The sequence below is a fragment of the Aphelocoma coerulescens genome, chromosome 2 (genome assembly GCF_041296385.1).
Source record: "Aphelocoma coerulescens isolate FSJ_1873_10779 chromosome 2, UR_Acoe_1.0, whole genome shotgun sequence".
Classification (NCBI taxonomy): Eukaryota; Metazoa; Chordata; class Aves; order Passeriformes; family Corvidae; genus Aphelocoma; species Aphelocoma coerulescens.
Genome location: NC_091015.1, coordinates 36,495,365 through 36,510,265, shown reverse-complemented (window position 1 = coordinate 36,510,265; position 14,901 = coordinate 36,495,365). Strand labels below are relative to the sequence as shown.

At 41.2% G+C, this 14,901-nt stretch overlaps 1 protein-coding gene across 1 annotated transcript in view; it reads right to left on the bottom strand.

Annotated features, from left to right (window-relative positions):
* Positions 1-13,684, bottom strand: part of LOC138106441 (scinderin) — a 49,424-nt gene extending 35,740 nt beyond the window's left edge. Inside the window, exons 1-3 of the mRNA XM_069007038.1 lie at positions 13,463-13,684; positions 9,626-9,780; positions 7,998-8,159 (exon numbers count right to left, since the gene is read on the bottom strand). Of these exons, the coding sequence (XP_068863139.1) occupies positions 7,998-8,159; positions 9,626-9,780; positions 13,463-13,661 (516 nt within the window). The 5' untranslated portion in view covers positions 13,662-13,684. The remainder of the gene's footprint in view (positions 1-7,997; positions 8,160-9,625; positions 9,781-13,462) is intronic.
* Positions 13,685-14,901: the final 1,217 nt, after the last annotated feature.

Genomic DNA, 14,901 nt, shown 5'->3' with positions numbered 1-14,901 from the left:
AAATTCTAATTTGAAACAAGTTTGTGGTGAAACTTCAATTTAGGTGGAAAATAACAGTGAAATGTTCGTCTCATTAACTTTAAAATACTGAAATAAACTTTAAGCTTTCATTAAGGAAAGAATTTAAGCCAAGTATCACAAGCTGGTATGCCTCTATTCTTTCTTTGGAGGCCCTGATACACCTTAAACCTGCCCACCTTTGCCCACATATACACCAGAACACTCTCTCAGAATGTAATTGCACCTCAGTTAAAAAAAAGACCACTCTTAGCTGAGAGACAGATAAAATCTATAGTGTGTACCTTTTCATCTTGTCATGATGCAAGTTATGCTGACTCAATGTCTGTCAGTCAGGATGTCTTTTGTTTCTCTAAACCACACCATTTGGTGCAGCAGAGGTACAGCTCTAATGCAGAGGGACTCAAAGCAAGAAAACTCTTCAGCTAAATCTGCTCAATCCTGTGAAATGCCATACTACATTCTCTTTACCCCCACAACTCAGACTAAAGGGCTGAAAGCAAGAAAAGAATGTTTGTAAAAGTTATAATTGCCTTAATTCCTCTTTTCCCTTTGGCTAAGCTGCTGCTGTTCAGAAGTAGATCAGAGCCTGGGCAAATAACCACATCACAGAATGCCACTGCAGTGGTTTTACAGCAGGTAGAAGAAAGGCTGATGAGGCTTGTAAGGAAAGGTGGGTCAGGAGGAGAGCAGCTGTGATGTAGGGGTCCCCAAAAGAGCCAGCACTCCCAGTACTCACCTCCTGAAGGAAGTAGAGGAAAAAGCCCAGCAACACTAGAGGCAGATGGAACATACATGAATATTGGCAAAGCTTTACAAATATCTTATAATGATATTATCAAAATAATTGGAAGGCATTCAGCTGAGACTCTTCATGGTCATTAGTGAACAGCTGCTCTGATAAGGCATGAGTTCCTTTTAGCTGAAACTCTACTTTGTTAAAAATCTAGTCCTGTAATTAAACTTAATATGTCTAAAGGAGAAATGACAATACAAAATAGAAATAAACTTGGAAAAAGTTTATATATGAACTGCAAACAACAGAAATACTTCTAATGCCTTTAATTTTAACTATCTGTAAAACAGTGGCATATTACATCGGTATTTGTATTTCAAACACCAAGTTTTTGGAAATAAAACAGGAAGCCCTAAAGCAAGAGTGTGGAGCTTTTTAAAAAATTTTTTTTTAAGTATAGAAAAGTGCTAAATCAAGGAAACAAAGTCCACATGGTGGGGAAAATAACTGAACAAAAATAGCTAGAATGCAGCTCTTTTCTGTCAGTTCATTGACATTCAGGCTGCTTTTTAGGAACTAACAATATGTATTAAGAAGAATGCTTGGATTCAACTGGATTAATATAGACCTCCGAAGGCATTTTTCTCCTTAAGTTATTCCATTTTTTTCTTTCTTGAGTGTTGAATTCTTGATAGAGGCAGAGAAAAAATCCCTCTCATTTCACATATCTATCAAATCTACCTTTTACATTTGTTGAAACTGTAATACAGTGAACCATTCAAAGTTGTGGAGTTTTGATAATCCAAAACAAACTTCAAATTCATTCAGTCAGAATACCTCTGAGGCCACCATGAGCCTGGCCCTAGTAAAATTACAATAGAGTCTTTGTAACCAGTCTTTGGAGTCTCCCACTTGACTCAAATGGAACAAATTTTCAGACTAAAAATAAGTCAGATATAGCACAGTCATGCACTCAGTACATTCATTTTTCCTCTCCCACCTGTTTTGCTAGTATGCACTAGGAATAGCCCTTGCTATACCACAGTGGATTAAGGCATTAATACCAGGATGATCTTAATTCTAAACAACAGCAGGTCAAGCAGCAAAAATCTGGATTTCCTACAACATCAGGAAGTAAACTAACTTAACTGAATCCTTGTGGATACATGTATGTCCAGTTCACCTGGAGCTTAAATGATGACCTCTGGTTCAGCTACTCTTCTGTGTGCAAGTGGGGGTGAGGGGAAATTTTCCAGTCCATAGAGTATGAAGAAAAACAATCCATACTCTGAATACTTTAACTGAAGGTGGGGGTGGGGGGGAAAGGACTTCATTTTATTTTTCTCCATCTGATGACTTTGGGACTATAGCAACTTCCAGAATGCTGGCATTTACCCTGCTGGAGTAACTGGTTCACAGAATTATAGAAAAATTAAGATGCTTGCTTATCAAGATACACATTGTATAGTTAGAGCAATATTTTAATGCTGTTAATAAGTCTATAAAGTTAATAAAGAACCAAAGCACTTTAGTTCTTCAAGCTCAGCTACTTCTTTGGCAGCTCCCTGCTACAGCATGAGGAATAGTTTAATTCTCAGCTGGGGGAAACTGGGGAAGAGGTTATTTGTAGGAGAAACATGTGCATGGAAAAACAACATGAGTCAGTTGTTAGAGCCAGGGAAAGCAACTAGAAACATACAGTGATAAAATGCAAGAATCCGCTCTTCCAGCCCTATTTATACCTTAACAGTGACTTTATTAAAGCAATTAATATGTCTGTTGTGAACTGCTTTTTCCAATGGAAGAGAAGAAGCTAAAAGAGATAGTGAGGGAAGAAGATTACAGAAGCCACCAAGACAACTGTGCTTAAGGTTGCAATGTGATGCTGAATCATACCTCGTGGTCTTAATCATAAAGCAAGTATCTGTTCTCTTGATCTTTAAAAAGCAGAAGTTACTTTTCTTTTTGTAAACATAATTTAATCTATACCAAGTTCACAGTTGTTATGAAAAGCAGCTGTCATAAAAAGCCAGCCTTTTTGCCTGATGTATTTCTTCTAGTGTTTTTGTTGCACAGCAGCAGTTTTTCTTCTTTTGACCTGCTTATTATGCCAGGTATTCTAGTAGGAACATACTGACAGATACATGAGAACTCTGTTCAGTCTCATACTTTTGAGTTCTAACTTCATAATTTTCATTTGGATTCATGAAGCCCTTGAGAATTATACACATTGATTGCTAGATAGCACAAGTTGTTTCTAAGAACATTGCGGGCTCTTAAATTTCAAACCAGCAACCTCTTGGCTGTTTATAAATCAGTTTATAACCACCATTATGGGAACAGGAAGAATGGACAACTGAGTACAGTTTACCTTCAATTTTCATTTAGCTTGAGCTATAGTTGTCACTTCACCCATCTGCACTCTTCCTTTGGGAGAAGGGTAATGTTCTGTCTGCAGAACTTTTATTGTACTGACAAAACTTTCCAGCTGCAATCAGGCCCAAGCTCAAACCTCAGTGGTAGTTATCACACACTGTCCTTCACCCCCTTATTTTAACAATTGTCTCTTAATTTCTTCAAGGTGGCTGAGCAGTGCACATCCCTCTGCCTGCCCTCTGCAGTCACCTAGCTCATGGCACTGCTGCTGTCTCCCATCAAGAGATTAATCACACAATCAAACCTTACATTTTACAGAGCTCTATCCAAACACATGCACAGAGGATATTTTTGCTGGTCACTAAGGATACAACTTCAGACAGCCTTCATACAAGCAGGGCTTCCCATAATGAGTTGGGAAGCTTTCAATAAAATCAGCTGATCAATTCACATTGCTTTATTTCATTGTTATTCCCATTACTTCTGCTGCATGTCTTGATAACTACCCAAATTATTAACACATCTCAACATTCCAATTTTGTAAATCACCAGTATACGCCAATATTTCACAATACTGACAAGTCTCCTTCCCACTTTAAACCAAGAAAATTGACAAAAGATGACAAAAAGATATGAAAGACTTTAGTACATCTTATCAGAAATATACACATATACAGTATATTTACATATGCATTGAGATAAGAACTAAAATAGCCTGGAAAACTCTATGTACATTATTCATTAAATAGTACAGTGATTCATCTTTTTCCTTGCCCTCTGTGATCACTTTCCATGCCCTCTCCTGCTCTTTGCTGTTTTGAGAATTGTCTTGGTGATGAAGGAAGAAAATGGGTTGTGCCTAAGGGGAGGTGGCTGGAGGATGGGGTGAAACAGAGAGAGATGCATCTGGAGGTAAAGAGGAGCACAGAGCAAGGTGAGGCAGTTTAAGACCACCAAGAACTGTCAAACCCATCCTGGTGCCTCTCAGGTGGGATACCAGCAATAGCTCAGGACAGGATTGGAAGGGTCTTGAGGGGAAGCTGTATGAGGAGCAGCTGAGTTCACTTGGTCTCTTCAGCCTGGAGAAGAGGACTCTGAGGGAAGACCTCATTGCAGTTAAAACTTCCTCATGAGGGGAAAAGGAGGGGCAGGTACTGATCAATTCTTTCTGGTGTCCAGTGACAGGACCTGTGGGAGTGGCCTGAAGTTGTATCAGGGGAGTTTAGTCTGCGTATTAGAAAAAAGTTCTTCATCCAGATGGTGGTTGGGCCCTGGAATGGGCTCCTCAGGGAAATGGTCACAGCACCAAGCCTGACAGTTCAAGAAACATCTGGACAATGCTCTCAGGCACATGGTGTGACTCTTGGGGCTGTTCTGTGCAGGGCTAAGAGTTTGACTTTATGATCCTTGTGGGTCCCTTCCAACTTAGCATATTCTGTGATTGTGTGGCAGAAGATAACAGCTCCTGGAAGGCCTTGAGCAGAGCTACACCAGGACAAGATGCACTGAGCAGCACCCAACAAAGCAAAGTGTGCTCTACTCTAGGCCTTTCAGCAACTGCCCTGCACTTGTCTTGCCTGCCCCAAAGGCTCCCTTACAGAGAGATTCCCAGGTTCATCAAAGAGGTGCTGTGGAAATCCCATGTAGAAAAAAACCCCAACTTAAATTAGGTCTGGCATGCCAACACTCTCCTGACTCAGTCACTGTACAGGAAGATCAGTACAGTCACAGCTCTCAGTTCAGAGTGTTACAGACGACTGCTTGACTAAAAGTTCTTCACACATTACCCACAGATAATAACTCCCCTCATATCACAGACAGTGCTTTCTCTGCCTTTTGTATCTATTTTCCAGCCAAGAGAGTTCAAAGGAGGCAAGATGAGACCTGGGCATGGTATTTGAAGTGCTGTAAATGTGGTTTAGTAACAAATCAGCCAAGGTGCTGTGTGGGTTGTGCACACCGGATACAGCCCCATGGGATCCTGACCACTTTTAAGAGAGGGGTCAGGAGACAGGCAGTTACAACACTATTTTTTAATCTTATTTTCAGCCAAGGTTTGAGTCCAATAACTTAGAAGACTGGATCAAGATAGAATAACCTTCATTCAGGATCAGGCTGAACAGGGCTCAGAGTGACCTGAACTTCTTGAAGACATCCCTGCTCATTGCAGGGGGAATTGATCTAGATGACCTTTAAAGGTCCCTTCCAACCAAAACTATTCTATGATCTAGGTATAGATAAACATCAGAACATGAACTGTAAATATGTGAACCTATCTGGAAATGCACACACATACTTTTCGCTTAAAGCATTATCCCTATCAAGGAAACCCTAGTGATTAGTAATGATTTTATTCCTAATTATTATTACCTTTCATAATTTCCCCTTATCTGTTCAAACCATGAGTTTAAAATACTGCAGTAATTGAACTCAATGGGAAAAGTGAAACAATTTTTTTATTATATTAGATAAGTGGCTTGATAAAATATAACAGGAAATGAACAGCACAAGCAATTTTTCAATGCCATAGAGACCATCCTTCTGGTTAGCTAAGAGACTGGGGAAAGTAAATCTTGGAAATTCATCTTATTTGACACACTACAGTAATTTGATATTAAAATCACTGACCATAAGCTCATTATTTTATGAAATTACTGCCCATTATTCTTGGACAATGAGTCTGTAGTGCTCTGCAATAAATCCCAAGACTCAAAAGCAATCCTATTTAAGATTAATTTTATTTCAACTGTTAAGCAAGGGAATCTACTTTAGCCAAAATACTTTTCTTTCTTCAAAGGAACCTTAAATTCAATTAAGAGCTCCTGTAAAGACTCATAAAGCCTCGCCCATTTACAATGGGCCTCTAGTCATGGAAAATTTCAATCTGAAGTACAGTTATTTCAGCTTGAAATATAGCTCTTAGAAAACTTGAGCAAGATTTCTCCTGTGACATTGTATTTTCTATCTCTCATTTATTTAGAGGTACTTCACTAGACTTGTACATCTTAATCCTGAACTATGGCACATACGGCCTTTTCATCTCCCACAAGCACGGTCTGGTTTATATAATAACCTACAACTATGAATATCTAGATGCTAAAACACTTTTTTCCTTAACTTGTCAGTACATCTAAGAAAACCCATCTCCCTTATCCAAATGACATGACAAGACCAAGACCTGTTTTAGTCATGTGATTTGACTGACATTTCCCATAGAATGGCAAAAAAAAAAAAAAAAAGGGTTCTAGATATTGTTCACACCTAGTCTTTCTTCCTACAAAGGCACATTGTTGCACTGCTGCTTGACCTCTGTCTTGTCAAACAGTGGATCAGAAGCCAGTGACCTTACACTAAAAAAAGTAAAAGGCTCCCAATGTATATTCAGTGCCAGGTAAAGACTACAAAGCCATACTACATTTAAATTGTTTGGTGTCAGCACTCTCCTCTCACCGAAAGGGATGGGCCCCAAGCAATACATGTAAAACTGCAATACACCCATAGTGCATTTCATCAGTGTCACTGCCACACCTGCAGTGTGGCCTGAGTAATTACTCAAGGCCATCTGGGTAACTGCAGCACAGTAAGGGTCAGGACAAGTGGAATTCATGGAGTACACCCAGTTCCACAGCATGTCCATGGGAGGTTAACTCCAGAAAACTCCAGCCCGATCACAGCCTTACTGTAAAAGCAGCATTTTCTAGCAATGTTTAGTTCCAAACCTTGCATCTCCCATGGGTTAACTCTGAAAGGGAAAAGATGATTTGAGTCTTCTATGCAAAGTGGCAAAATTGAGAGATTACTTTGGATATTGATCGCCAGGGTGTTCCAGATTATTAAACCACACTGACATATGAGGACTAGGATAATATTCAAAAAACACTGTTTGATGTTCCATCTGAAGGCTGTGAAGCATAATAAAAATCAAAGACATATCGGTATCAAGTAGCTATACTGATTACCTTCAACTGTCACACTAGGGGCTGCTTTTCAGAGGAAAAAGCCAAATGAACACTGTAAATTCAGATGAGCCCATTTTTCAATAGGTCAGGAGAACACTGAAATCTTGAAGCAGCTGACCTCTTCCTTGTGAAGCAGTACAGTTAAAATCAACTGCAGATGAAGTTCATAATTTCCTTTCACATGCTTTCCATTACGTGTGAGCATATCAGGCATAGGAATAATTTCAAATTGGTAACTAGCATCTAATTAGTGTGGTCTACATCCCAGCTGCTTCTCTTAGTATCAGAAAGTCTTAGCATGTACTCTGAGGTGACAGTACTAAACTTTAAGTCATTTGAAACAAGCAAAATTGTCTTTTCTGTCAATATTCTTCTGTGCTGTCTCTACTTGTTTTCAGCAGAAAGCCTTGAAGCATGGCATTGCTTCTCAAGTGATCTCTTGAAATACTCAAGTAGTTTTATAACCACTTTTGCATTTATTTCTTTAGGGTCAACTGTCACTATCAAAGTTTGATGACTATGAAGAAATGGTCTAAAGAGAATGGCTGAATCTGTGTTCTGCTCTGAGCACTAGCACTGATCCCATTCATCTGGTAGAGACTGCAAAATTCAAACTGGACTTATAGTGAGCTGTTTAAGCTCTTCAAACACTAGTAGTGAAAAATCGCAATGCCTTGAATGGGAAAGAGAACTGTTTCTTGATGGATAATCTGTTGTACACTCCAGGAAACATTTAGGGCAGTCTGAAACCTTTCAAGTGGTGTGACAATAAAACTAATTCTCTAAAGTAGATTCTTTCTGCTGGTTCACATGAGTGACAAAATCAGTTTTGCATTTTAGGGGATAACGCAAACCTTGGAAGGGATGCAGCTTTTACTTCTCAGTGTTTTGCTCTAGAAAATACTCACATTTCCGAGGTCAATAATGAAACAATCTCCTTTGTTGAAGCTGGTCCAAGCCAGGGGGACTTCTGTGGCTCTTACAACCCTCCGGCCCTTGATATGCAGCAGCCTCTGGGCACTCAGATCATTAGTAATGACATGATTAAATCCAGAGGCAACACCACCTGCCTGAATAAAACAAAACAAAGCAGGCAGCTTTATTTTCAGTTTGATTTCTGCAAAGTTACTTTTTTTTTTTCCTACAGATGAGGAGCTAGCAGTGGAAAAAATAGTTTATGCAGTGAGAAGCAAGCCAAAGTAATGTACTGTTTAAGAGTGCTGACCACAGACCAGACAGACACCACTGCTGCTGAACTGGCAGGTGTGAACATTTAGCCAAGGGAACAGAAGTCACCCTCCTTCAAAGGCTTTTCAGATAAACAGGGAAAGCACAGAATTTACTGCACTCTCCAGCCACTGTCAGAGGATGAGGTAATACTGAACCCCATTGTCAGGACAAAAGTCAAGGACTGAGGAAAAGCAGAGAAATATGCCGCTCCTTTTGAAGTTTTCCAAACTTGAATCTCAGAGGTCCGGGTGATTTTAGTCCCTGGTTACATGTAGATGGATGGACAATTCCACAGCAGCTCTGTAATTTTATGGAAGGAATATTTACAACTTCAGAGTGAACCTGGCAAGGAGTACCACACTAGGGGAAGTGAGAGCAAACTGTTGATCTGTGAGTGTAAATATAAGCATAATCCTGTAAACTGTCTTGGATGTCTGCCTCTTTGAGGCAGCATTCTCCCCTCCTCTGGGAGACCCAGACCTTGGGTTGGAACAGAAACTGGCTCTTGAAATGACAAAGAAAAAAATTAAAACATAAAAGTTTGGGCATGTCACTGCCAACATCACTTATGCAGAGTTAAAACCTTGGTTGTGTAGACAGTGAGAAGTTATAAACCTTCATAATGGGGGGAAAAAAAGGCTGAATGAGCCATGGCTCCCAGAACTTCTACTGTGGAGACATTCTCAGGAGATACATTACTTTATTCTTAAAAAAACCCCACAGATGTTTAAAAAAAAAAAGTTACCTTTCAGATACTCAGCTTCTGGAAGTGACACAAGGACACTGACATTACACCTTTCTAAAAGATAAATTTTTTCAAAAAAGTGTTTGGGAGATTGTAACTGCAGTAGGACTGCAAAAGCAACATTTTTAGATCCAAGTGAGGTTCTGGTCTTTTCCACTCTCTGCATGGTTCTAACCACTTGAGCACACTGGGTTCTGCATTTGAACAAAATTATTCAGTCTACAAGACAGAAATTATTTCTGTGAGTTTTAACACCTCCCAGACACAGAGAGTCCCTACTGTGAGCTCCCTTAAACACACAAGTATGACATTTCAGGACAGCTTTATTTTGGGGGAAAAAAATGGGAAAGGTTTTCATAGATCAGAAAAGGCACTGACAAACAAGCTGCTGCTTTCTGTACAAACACTGGGACTCCTACACTTTAAGATGGGTGATTCAGATCTAAACCCACAAAGCATTAAGAAACTATTTTTAAAATCTCCATTTACAAAGAAAACCATTTGATTTTTATGTGGGGAAAAATGTTACAATTTCAGAATGTATTTTGACAGACTCTTTACCTTGTATTTAATTCCTCCTTTGAAGTAACCCACAAACTCAGTAGACTCATATCCTTGAATTTCTCTACTCTGCACAGGCTTTCCTCCTAAATAGTCATCCATTTGAACAGCAAAGATAGCTGCAGCTGTGCTTTCATCCTGGGTGCATTCTTTCCCTGAAATAAGAGGAAATATGTCAATAAAGCATAAATATAATTTTGAATTCTGTTGGAGAAATTATTTCTGCAACAATTGGGCACTGCCTGCAGCAGGTTGTATAACCCATGTTTATGTGGCAACAAAGCACTGAATCATAAGCTTGTTCACCACCAAATAACATGATCTTCCAGGCCATTTTTTGACTACTTGTAGAACTGCATTCATAAGGAAAAAAGAGTGAAAAGTAGTGAAGTTCATCTTCTCTTAGAATCTTCAAATGAAAGAATAATTTAATAGAGTTTAGCACAGCAAGTGTCAGCCATAATGATTTTTTGGATTTTGATCTGAAGTTCAAAGAAAGAAAGAAAGGTCATGTCTGGATGGTAAACCATATATTTATGCTAAGAACAATTCACCAAGCCAAAAAGCTGAAATAATTCAAAAGCAGTCCTCTTGACACTTATAATGCAAGCAAGATATTTTGCCTGGTACAGCTGGGAGAAAGCAAAGCAGCTTTGGGACTCAGATATCTGCTTCATGAGGTCACATTTTGTTTTGTACCTTATAGACATTAGCCTCTTCCCAGGACTGTGGCAAAATAGCCTCTTTACATTGTGTGCTGATGCCTGTACATGCTGAAAACAGGCTGTATATTAAACCAAAGCTTTTAATGAGTGCCCATACATTTCTGATGAACATTTTCAGCAGTTTTAATTGTTTCAAGGAAAGCACAAATAGAATCAAGTCTAGAAAACCAGGCTTCTCAGTAATTATAGAAGAATAAGGAATCCTTCCATTTAGCCCTCAATCACTCCATGACAGAAGAACTTGCTATGTTCCAACATGCTTTCTCAGACCTGGGTACCACCTTAAAGTTGGTTTTGGAGGTTTTAGGGGTGTTTTGTTTCTTTTTCTAAATAGGGGTATTCATATCCATTAAGACTAGATCCTTCTAAATTATTACTTGCAATTGCATTAACAGGGTTCAGGGTTAAAGAAAAATGTTTTTTGAACAGAGATAAGAACTACTATTAGACTTGGTCTCATAGCTGTTACGCAATAAAATACTCAGTAAAACTCCATTAAAAAAAAAAAAATCAAGTGAGCACCAGTCCAAGCATAAGTTATTCAAGCTTGCATGAAAACCAGATTTACCTTACAGTCTAAGGCACAAACAGCTATAAGTAAGCCAGAGCATAAAGTAAAAAGAACAAGTTTTTACCAAACTAGATCCTGGTTCACATGGACAGATCTTATGACTTCATCTCTGGGAACAAGGGTTAAAAAATAGTTAAAAGACACCATGAATGATTTTATTAAAGATACTAAGTGGGGTATAGCCAATCTCACTCCCACAAGTAGTCTCATGCTGGCACAGTGCATGCTGTTTGCACCAGCGATAGTTTCAAGTCCAGACAGCTCCCTTAGGATTAGTTCAGCTACCAAGGCATCCCTCAAGTGCCAATAGAGACAACTGAGCCAGGATGTCTGGGCAACCTTAAAAATGGGTACAGCTGCAGTGACACAGATCCACACTGATTGCTTGCCCATGCCAACTGTGTTGATACACCCAGGTGAGCTTGCTCAGAAATTATCCAACCTCAACAGCCTGCCAGTGTATGTGAGACACTGGCTTTCCCACAGGAAGCTTCAGCATGGCAGAAAAACTGTGTGGGGTCACTTTACCCATAGAATGCCAGTCACAGCTCAAGACTCAGTACATCGAGGTCACAGACCATCCTTCCATGGTCTAGACCTTCTTTTAATCCCTTGGGTGTGCCTAAGCAAGGAATTAGGGGGACCTTTGCCACTATGTCATAGGAAAATTTGATGTTGGGGGTCTTTTTTGCTGGTCAGAATCCATTCACACTCACAGCCACTGTATGCATCTGCCACAATAACATACTACAGATAACTAGCAGGAGTAGGAGTAGTGTCACCAAATGGCAAGGCCCTTGTTCTTCAGTGTTTCCCCCATCACAAGAATTCTTTCTTTCATCCCAAAGTCTGAGTGATAGTCACTGCTGCAGCTGTCCAGAGACACTTATGGGAAGTCTTCAGAAAGACCCTAATGTGATCTTCCTGGCCCACAGGTTATACAATCTTTGCTTACAAGGGAAAAGTTTGGTGCATGAAATAGCACTGTGAATCAGTCAAAAATACCAAAATAATTCTATGGTTTTTACCCTGGCTGTGACTGGCCCTCCCTACACACCTTGTTTGAAGTCCTGGTCTCCTGTTTCTATTAAGTGTGCAGCAGTGTTTGAGATTTTACCCCCCTGCTGCTGAAGTATCTTGCAAGCAGGAAGGGGTTTGCCAGCAGTGAGCTTCCCTGCTGTCACCTTGCCAGCTGCACAACAGTGGGTGCCCAGATCACCCAAAGCCATTTAGAGTATCTGGATAGCACTGCATCAGCACAAAATGTGCATCAATGTGAACAACTAAAGCTCTTCAGCCACCAGCAATGAGGTTTTAATTGCTGCAAATGTCAGTCACTGTTCTACCTTCCCTTCCCAAAAGCTGCAAACTTACATCATGTCCTTCTGATGCGTCTACTACACCTTCACTAAGACATGAGTAGTTCCATCTTCATTAACAAAGGTCTACACAGCCAAACCCTGCCACTAATTAGCAGCCCTACTCACAGAAAAGCCTCTGCCAGAAATTCATTTACACTGCCATCTATGATTATACTCTTACCAGAGACAGACACTATGTGCTTGCCAGCTGGAAAACTCCTAACACATGCAGAACTCAAGGCTCAAACATTTATGCAGAAACAATCCCAGCTTTATCTGCAATTATTTTTCAGTGCATGCAAAAGTACAATGAGAACTACAGCAACTCAAGCATATTAATGTTAATACACCTATCGTTATTTGTATTCATTGAGATGACTGCCTACAAACACAAACTTGTTGGCAAAACAAGAAAAAAGTATTAGGTTTCAGGCAGCTAAACAGTAACCACTGTGGCAGGATGACTCTATGGCCATATGGGGAAGTCACAAGAAATCTCCAGGAGATGAGGAAGTCACGCAAAACACATCCTTGTGTCAGACTTCAGTTTTTATGTAAAATGTGCTAGTCAAGGTGGAAGGCAAAAGACATCAGCTCGGTTCCAATGCCAGCAGGCTGTCAGACTGATATTAAAGAAGCTTTAAAGAAAACCTGGTGCCTTTGCACGTGATCTCTGTATCATCAGAAAGCAAAATTAATCTAGCTGAAAAAGGCAGCACCCAGACACTAATCAGGGCAACACCACCACAGGGAGATGTCCAAGTGGAAATTTTCATCCAGGTGGAAACAAAGGCAAGAAAACTCTTCACATGAGTGAAGGCAGGATTTCACTCCAGAATCTCTGTTGAGTGCAGCCAAGCTCTGACTTAAACACTTCAGCACTTTTCCAAACTAACACGACAAAGAGAGCGAGCTTTCACCTTTCTGCCACACCCCACTGTCCCACCACTTAGTCCCTCAGCATCGCAAGGGATGACGCTTGGCATCACCCTGATCCTTGGTGGCAGCCCTACTTCTGCCTCCACCTCGAGTATCTCCGCTTGGAAGCCTCGCACCCGCAGCCCTACTGAGAAGGGCGGGGAAGCCTGCCGCGGTTCCCTGGAGCCCGGCAAGCCCTTCAGCAGCAGGGTGGGCACTGCGGGCCCTCCCCCGGCCCTCCCCCGGTCCCCCGCGCTCCTACCGAGCCAGTAGTGCAGGCGGTAGGCGACGCTGGCCCCGCGGCGCTCCGTGCGCAGCACCAGGTACGCGTCCCCCACGAAGAAGTCTCCGTGGCGGCTCGGGGGCACGGGCACCAGCTCCAGCCGCTCGATGCGCCACACCTGCAGCCCACTCTGCTGCCCGGCCTCGGCGAACGCCGGCGGGGGCCGCTCGGGGGCCATGGCTGGAAGCGGAGAAGCCGCGGAGCCCCCGCGCCGCCTGTTTATAGCGCTGCGCGTGGGGCGGAGCGGGGCCGGCCCCGGGCGGGTGCGGAGCAGCTGCGAAGGGATGCGTCTGTCCCACCCCTTCCAGCGGCTGAGCTGCCGGTTACTTATTCGTTTTTAACACTCCTGTAAAACAAACTCACCCAGAATCCCTTTTGCTTCTGTGCCCAGCGCCGTAGCACGGCGTTATAAAAAAATTAGCCACCCTCACTGCAAACAAAGTTTCACTATTCTAAAATAATAGGAGAAAACCCCATAAAGGACAAGAAAGAAAAGTACAAGTGGGCTAAACCAGTGTCTGCGGATGCTGTAGCACTGTGCGGTTGGCTTCTATAATTATCACATCTGCTTTGTTTGTGGGAACTGCTCATACCAGAGTACAAAGAGTTTCTACAGCTTGCACTTGCGGCACAGCGCTTTTTCATCCGCGGCTGGAATGGCAGAGCACAGCTCTCATTCACCCAGTAATCTCACTTATTTTGTTCAATATTGATAGGAATCTTTCTAGGGGGGAGAAAAATCTTTTTGAAGATTCCAGATGAAGCCCAGAATTTATATAAATTTCCCTTTCTCAGAAAATTTAAAGAGTTCTGCTGGTGTATTTCCAAAATTAAGCAGCAGCCCAAAAGGTTTAAACCCACATCCTACTTGTCTGTCTCCTTTATGTTTGGTACATCAACATGGCAATTGCAGTTTTCATTGCAATATGAAAATTACAGCAAATCACTGTTTGCCATCTGATATTGATGGACAGTACATCAGTCTGGGTACAATACAGGTAGACACAGTGCAAGCTGTCAGTATATCAAAAGATAAATTTCAGAAAGGGTTTTGTTTAGCTTCATCACCTTATCCACCTGGATGAGTTTTGAAGCTCATCATTTCCCCACTGGGTTGCTTTATCAAGTTAATACAAGAAGAGTGCAAGTATCCACCCGCAGGCAGATCAGAGCTTCCTCAGCAAGTGGGAGAGGCACTGCAAAATGCAACAAAGCAGCTGGAGAGCATCTTTGCTGGCAAAAAAAAAAAAAAAAAAAAAAAAAAAGCACACCACAACTAAGAAATTTGCGTAAGTATCTTCCCATCTTCTCTTTATACCTTCTTGAGGAAAAAAAATGACCTTACACTGTGTGTACCCACTATCATCTCCCATTTTGGTGGGCACCCTATCATCAGTTTGCCAGACAGATGTGCACAG